Source organism: Xiphophorus maculatus, chromosome 19 (genome assembly GCF_002775205.1).
Source record: "Xiphophorus maculatus strain JP 163 A chromosome 19, X_maculatus-5.0-male, whole genome shotgun sequence".
In the NCBI taxonomy this organism is placed as follows: domain Eukaryota; kingdom Metazoa; phylum Chordata; class Actinopteri; order Cyprinodontiformes; family Poeciliidae; genus Xiphophorus; species Xiphophorus maculatus.
This window is the reverse complement of record NC_036461.1, coordinates 16695106-16702288: the sequence shown is the minus strand read 5'-3', so window position 1 is coordinate 16702288 and position 7183 is coordinate 16695106. Positions and strand designations below refer to the sequence as shown.

The 7183-nt window shown below is 37.9% G+C and overlaps 1 protein-coding gene across 1 annotated transcript; it reads right to left on the bottom strand.

The window, feature by feature from the left end:
- Window positions 1-372: 372 nt before the first annotated feature.
- Window positions 373-6472, bottom strand: LOC102231995 (alpha-(1,3)-fucosyltransferase 9-like). Its single transcript, XM_023352448.1, has 4 exons — window positions 6389-6472; window positions 3759-3921; window positions 2694-3559; window positions 373-1868 (listed from the first exon to the last, which is right to left on the bottom strand). The coding sequence occupies exons 2-4, from the start codon at window positions 3769-3771 to the stop codon at window positions 1692-1694; spliced, it is 1056 nt and encodes a 351-aa protein (XP_023208216.1). The 5' UTR covers window positions 3772-3921; window positions 6389-6472; the 3' UTR covers window positions 373-1691.
- Window positions 6473-7183: the final 711 nt, after the last annotated feature.

Here is a 7183-nt window from a genome sequence, read left to right as displayed (position 1 = left end):
TCAAACCCCTGCACCTGGTTCCCAGTCAGCCTCTTATCTATTGTCAAGTAATTTACCATTTTCCATTTCACTATCCTTCTCGCTTCTTCAGCTCTGTATTTCTGTCCTTGACAAACAACTCTGATTATTACAATATCACTCGATACAGCTGGCTTTTTGTTTCTGTATACAAACAAAATCTGTTCGGTGAAGGTTGTTGACATTTGCTGCGATTCGGTACTACATAAATAAACTCAATTGAACTGAATTGTCCTGTGTATGTAAAAATCTGGTTTCAACTCAGTTTTACATGTTAATGTTTGCTTTAAAAGGACCAGACTCTTCATTTATTCAAGTTTGCTCATTTACCCATACCTTTATTCACTTCATTTTTCCGTTCACATACACATACACAGTCAGAGCACATCTAACAATATACAAAACCCACAAAAGGTAGAAAAAATACAGTATATTTTCCCTGAATTTCCAAACACACTGACGACACTTTGTTTTTATACAGGAAGAACTGTAAACAAAAGTTTATGTTGGACCGGCCAAAATCTGTAGCTCATTTTGGCACAAGTTCCTCAATAAGGTAATGAAAGCAGACTGCCATCTGCATTTAATACAAAAAATACCTCATGCTCTGATGCTACTAGCAGTGCCTGTGGTTTGTTTTTCCACTAAAGTGTATCTCAGTTTTTACCTAAAACCTCTTAATTGTATAAAGAATCACCAACAAAGTTACATCCCAGCTCCGTTTGCTTTCCACACTCTTATAATAAAATTTGAATATTAAAAATATATACATCACAATTTGTTTCTTCAAAAATCCAGTCGCATCTTCATCACACTGGATAAGGACCGGACCCTTGTAGAAAAGAAGTGCATCTTCTAACCAAACAATGATATTGTGTTAAGTTCTGCCCACTGCTGGGATCTTCAGTTTCAATTCAGGTAAATATTTTTCGCATTACAGAGATGTTAGAAACACTTTGGTGCATGTTTTACCTGATCTGCTTTCTCTGTCAGTTATGACGTTAACTTTTAATTCAAATGTAAATTAAAATGCTGAAAGAACACCCTTTACTAAACAATATTTTAAGTATAAAGAAGGATTTTGAGAGGCTTTTCAACTTTTCATGTACTGCTGGACAATGGATTAATCTATATTTAAGGATTACACACCATTTACTATTGATCAATTCTAGACTAGTGAAAGTTTTTTTTATTACCTTAAAGGTATCAGATATCTTAGAATTGCTGGTTTTTGCCTTGTGGTTACAAAAAGCAATGTCGTTCACATATGAGGAAACAAATTTGAGCAAATAATAAGACTATCTAAGGACTATGTAAACAAAATCCCATTCACTTATCATTGATTGATTGATCAGTTAACAATCCAGCTCTCCTTATCACAAAATGTGCACAATTATGAAAGTGGCTTCAATATTTCTTCACACACTGAACAGAGACATATCTCCTGCATTAAAGATGCAAATCTGACTTAAAAACATGTAAAAATATAATCTAAAGAAAGTACAAACATTGTTCCCAAAAATAAAAAATTACCTTCACGTTTAACTTTACATTCCTTTTCACTTTTGCTTACTTGCATTCTTTATGTAAATATTCCATTAAATTATCAGTTTGACTTTTCTCTAAGTGCTGAGTACCACATTATAAAGAGGTGATGAGTGCTGCATAGTCCATCAGCCCCAGAACCATTTATTAAGGTTATTAAATGCTTTGTATTCGTTCTTCTGTCTCAGGTAATCACAAGCCTTACATGTGTGCTCTGCCCAGAACTTGACTACATTTACTTTAAAGTGCCGTCTCCATTTAAAGTACCCAAGGTACAGTTCTTCGTTCTTGTCCAGAAGAAGCAGATAGTCAGCCAGCTCTTTGGGTGACTTAAAATCATCCACATGGATAAAAGTATCTCTTGGAACAAAGTTCTCATAGTTTTCTCTGGTTGTGCCAAGAACCACTGGCACTGTGCCCAGAGAGAGGGGAAAGTATAGTTTTTCAGTGATGTAGTCCTTGTGGATTGAGTTCTCAAAGGACAAATAAAACAGCTATCATTTTTACACTTGCGGTTCATGTGGCATCATTGCATCATTTTATTGTTTATGGTCTTTATTCTTATTTGTCCTTTGTTCTTTTTATTGTTTTGCTTTTGGAAGATTAGACTTCATTAATCTAGTTGAGGGAATAGGTCAGTGAGTTTGATGATAAAAGTATTTTTTCCAACTTAAAAAACATTTATAAAGCATAATAATAATTTAGCTGTGTCAAAACACAAATTGTGAGGCGTAAATTGCCAGAGGATGTTTTGTCGTGTCCTGGCTGCAAAATGGAAACTGACCAAGTTTAGTATTTACAAGTAAACGTAACTTTCATCTTATTGTTCCTTAATACAGTTTGTTTTTATGTTACTGCACTTAAAATAATGATCTATTGAAAAACTAAAAGGCTAATGTGAACAATTTTGAATCAAGGAAATAAATATAATAATATAGGAGTTTCCAATCAGGTAGGCCCACCTCTTGATTCGTATTGTCCTGAGTTTGAATTGCCAAAAAGATTCAGACAGACACAGCCGCTCTCCAAGCAGTCACCTTAGATGTGTTCCTTCCTTATTTCTTGTCTGCAATTGGAGGTAAAGAAGGAAAGATGAAAATTCACTAGAAGATTCTTTCTATAGTCAGCAGATAGTCAGCCAGCTCTTTGGGTGACTTAAAATCTTCCACATGGATAAAAGCATCTCTTGGAACAAAGTTCTCATAGTTTTCTCTGGTTGGGCCAAGAACCACTGGCACTGTGCCCAGAGAGAGGGGAAAGTATAGTTTTTCAGTGATGTAGTCCTTGTGGATTGAGTTCTCAAAGGACAAATAAAACTTACAACTGGCCATAATAGGGTTGTAATCTTTGTCAGCGATGTAGTTGTTAAAGGCACGTCCAAACGTTTGTATGTTAATAAGGTTTTTAAACTCATTGTAATATTTTGACCTCACGTGATTAGGGCTCCAGTTGCTGACCATCCAGCAGACCAGTTTGTCTTTGCTTGGTGGTACAAAGTCCTCCACAGTATCTGCTGTTACAAGAAACCCATAAGGCACTTTAATGTCGGAATCTCGACGGTAATTGAGAGTCAGATTGAACAAGTTATTAAGCCCGGGAAGTCGGGCTGTATGCGTCGGCGACTCCCAGTTCATCCAGATCCATTTCTGGAACGGAGGCCTCTGTGATTTTGGCAAGTTGGACAGGTCCCCAGCAATGTCTCTGTGATGGATGACGACTCCGTCCGATATTAAGGCAGAGCTGCAGACGTTCATTTCATAGGTTTGACCAAAGGGCCACATCCAAAGAAGAACTATAGTCATGTTTTTGTCATTGGTTGCGGTATCAACATGCTGGATGTTCTTTGTGCAATCTGATGACTCTAATAGATGGTTTAACAAAGTGGGGGATGGTTTATAGTACATGAAAAAGGCAGTCACAATACATCCAAGAATAAAAACACTGAACATAACCAGTCTGAGGATTTTGTGAAAAGATCCCAATGGTTTGCTCTGTCCTAAGAAGGGCACAGAAACAAGAAAAAACATGAAAATTATTCATTGTCAATATTCCTCAATTTGTTCTTGATTACTGCAGGTTCTTATACAAAATAATTCATTTTTAACATAACTAAAAAAACAGCTACATTCAATATTTACCCTATTTTCACATAAATTCAAAAAAGAAAAGCTTCTTTAATCACTTTGCATACAGACCTGTTAGCTCCATGTCTAGATCCAAACAAACTATGAATCTGTGCTAATCCAACAAATCTGTTGGCCAGCACTCAGAGACGCTCCGTTGGTTTTAAAGTCAAGAAAATGTGTCCTTGATGATCTGCGTTGATCTTAAATCTGCAGGTCTTCTTAATGATGCCACCTTCAGGTGAGCATGGAAACGGAAAACAGAAAATAACAGATTTAGCACATTTTATTTATTTTGATTTATTTGTGATGGCCATTCTAAAACATTTATTTTGTTTTCTTCAAGTCCTTTGGTTGTATGTTTAGGGTAAATGTTGTTTTATCCCATTTGCACCAGAACCAATGTCCTTTTCAACCAATGTTGGTACAGGACACGTTGTCTTAGCAGCTTCAGCCTGCATCTTCACAAGATCTTTGACTTTTGTTCTTTTGCCAATCTGCCCACCTTTCCGACCAAAATACATCATCTCATTCATCTGGATCATTTCTGGGTCACACTGCTCCTTCCTGATTAGCTCTGTGATGGTTTGACATTCCTATCATGTGTCATGTTTTGGTTTACTCGATTAACCCACATGCGCAGAACACACTAGAGAGACCAAAGTAAGATCAGTGATTTATTATAAACACAGTGCAAAATGTGAAAAAACATCCAGGATGGGACACTCGGGAGGGCGGAACCGGACCAATGGTCTTCCTGAAGAGGATCACAGAAGTGAGAACAGAGTGACGGGAGGGAAACGGAAGTTCAGCGGTTCGAGGCCTTACTTGCTGGTGGATAAAGCGGAGCTCAGAGGGATAGGCAGCACGGTGGATCAGGGGTTGGAGCAGAGAGGACGGGCGACGGCGGCGTTGGAGGGCGGACAGGTGAGACAGGCTCTTCGGGAAACAAGGAGGATGAGGTCGTGTGGTCTCGATGATTCTTCCGGCCACAGGGAATCCAGACGGACAGAAATGCCGGCAACTCCGCGGCAACGAAACCTGAGGCGAGGCCACAAGAGCAGAATTTTAGAACAGAGCTGGTGGTCTGAGGTCAGCAATAAAACTGGATCTACCATTTACGAACTAACACTCTGGCACAAGAGTGTTGACGATGTCCTCCTGAAATACTCCTCCCAACAAGGTAAGTGGCAGCAGGTGTGCCGGTAGGATCCGCCGACCACGCCCAGCACGATGTTCCTGAACGCCCCCTGGTGGAGAAGGCTGCAGGAATCTCCTCCAGTCCTCCGGAGATCCACAACATCATGTCCATACTTGCACAAAATTATTTGAGCGTGGCTCTTACTGATATCTTGCTGACATCAGTAAGATATCAGCCAAGCCAATTATGTGTAGCACAGTTTTCTTATGTTATGCAAGAAAACTGTGTTTGAGGTTCACCCCCAATTAACTCAAAGGTGTCGGTTAACCCATGAAAAGTACATGACTGTTAGGTTAATTGGACTTGTGTGTACCCTGCCTCTCGTCCTTGGACCACTGGAGAAAGACACTAGCTCCCTCTTGACCCTGTCATGGCAAGTGGGTCTGATGGTTGGACCTTGTTGATTACCAAATTCATAGCATGCCAGAGTCATTAATCCTGGGTTAAACTATGAAAATCAGTTTCCCAGCATCACCTGAACAGGGTAATTGTTTTTGGTTTCAGGTATTTATCTGAAACCGCTGCTTAATTATGTAGTCATAAAAAGTCCACACTCACTGCCTAACTGGTTTAACTGCACTAGTTTAAAACTGTACTATAGTATCTTATTTTTTATTCCTAGTTACTTGTTAGTTGCATGTTGTTTTAATCTAATTTAGACTTCATGGCTCATTGATTAAAATGCTACAACTTTTCCTATTCCTAGGACAGTTTGCACAATAATGTGCCATAACATTTGACACACTAAAAAACACACACTTGAGATGTTTCACATCTAAATGTGGCATTCATGCTGTCTTCAATCTGAACTCAGTAAGGTTGCAATGAAATACTTAATATGAAAACATCCATCATTTCAGACTAAAAGATAAACATTATTATTATTATTATGGTGTTGTTGGTGGAGATTTCCAGCCTAACAACATCGGTAAAAGGTGCAAATGCGCTTCATTAGATACAAAAATATGACTTACATTATACTTAAAAGCAGCTATTATTCTACTATAACTCACGTGTTATCCATACCTATAATGACAAAGAAAGATGTACATAGTAAAGGTAAAACTCTGTTTGTCTCCAGCTCATGCTCAAACAACACGCTCAATTCAGCATTAATGACTTCTTGTCTTCACAAATATGTCTTTTCATTTGCCAGGACGGTTAGACTGCACAAACAAAGTGCATTCTTATTTTCACTTTTATTAAGTAAACCCATATACTTGCTAATGTTTCAGCATCTATAAAGTGCTTAATTATCAACATAGTCAAATTATTTACCATAGAAAGCAAGTTATCCACAACTGATTAGCACATGTAAGTCAGTTCACACATAAATATTGACATCCTTTGCAGCTATGTATGATGGAGACATTCAGTGCAACAGCTTCAAGCTTAGAAAAAAACATAAGCATCTACTGCAGTTCTGCTGTGTTTTAGGAAACACGAAAAGAAGATAAATATATTTTGTAGGATTTTGAAGCTGTGCCACTTTTTCTCTTACCTTTAATGGAAAGTCAAGGAACATCAAGGCAGCTTCTCAGAGAGTTGTCTGGACTTATGATGATACACCAAAAGTTGGAGGAACAGGAACGACAATGTCATTTCTGTTTGATTTCCATGAAACATCCTCCTCACTGTCCACGCCCCACCCTACACGAATACAAGGTGGAGCTACCTGATTGAAATTCTCCTTCATATTTACATTGTGTTTATTAACAGCTTGAAACAGACAACAGAAAATTAAACAGTAAATTAAATAAATCCACCTGTAAAATCGTATGTTTTTGGGGTGATTTTTTTCTATACAGAAGATTATTTATTCACTTTATTTATTTAAAGAAGAAATTTGGCATCATACTGTTCATATAGTATAATAATATTACTACACCTGTTCTACTTTAGTGCACAACAAAAATGTCGTTTTCTGTTTGTCAAGATACTTCACCTGATGAAAAAGATATTTGCAGCCTTTTCTCAGTTAAAGTTAACTTCAGCTTGTTTCCAATGCATTATAACACACCAGATATGAATATAGTTATCCATAAATTATTGTGTATCTTTACACATGCTGGTTTTACTCCTCATTAAACAAAAGTGTTGAATTGCACAAACCTGTAGCCAGTATGAAAGTAAACAGATTTGTCTCCTGAGCCTGTTTCTGTGAATTGAAGAGGAATTCAGATCAGGTTGGGTGACTGCTGTCCTAGCAGCCATGAGATGAGATAAGAACTGGTTGGGTGAGTGCTGTCCTAGCAGCCATGAGATGACATGGTGCAGGGTTAGGATTAATCCATCA

Coding starts and splice junctions, on each gene's coding strand:
- LOC102231995 (XM_023352448.1), bottom strand. Junction 1,869..2,693: donor CCAAAGAGCTGGCTGACTAT/CTGCTGACTATA, acceptor CTGGCTGACTAT/CTGCTTCTTCTGGACAAGAA.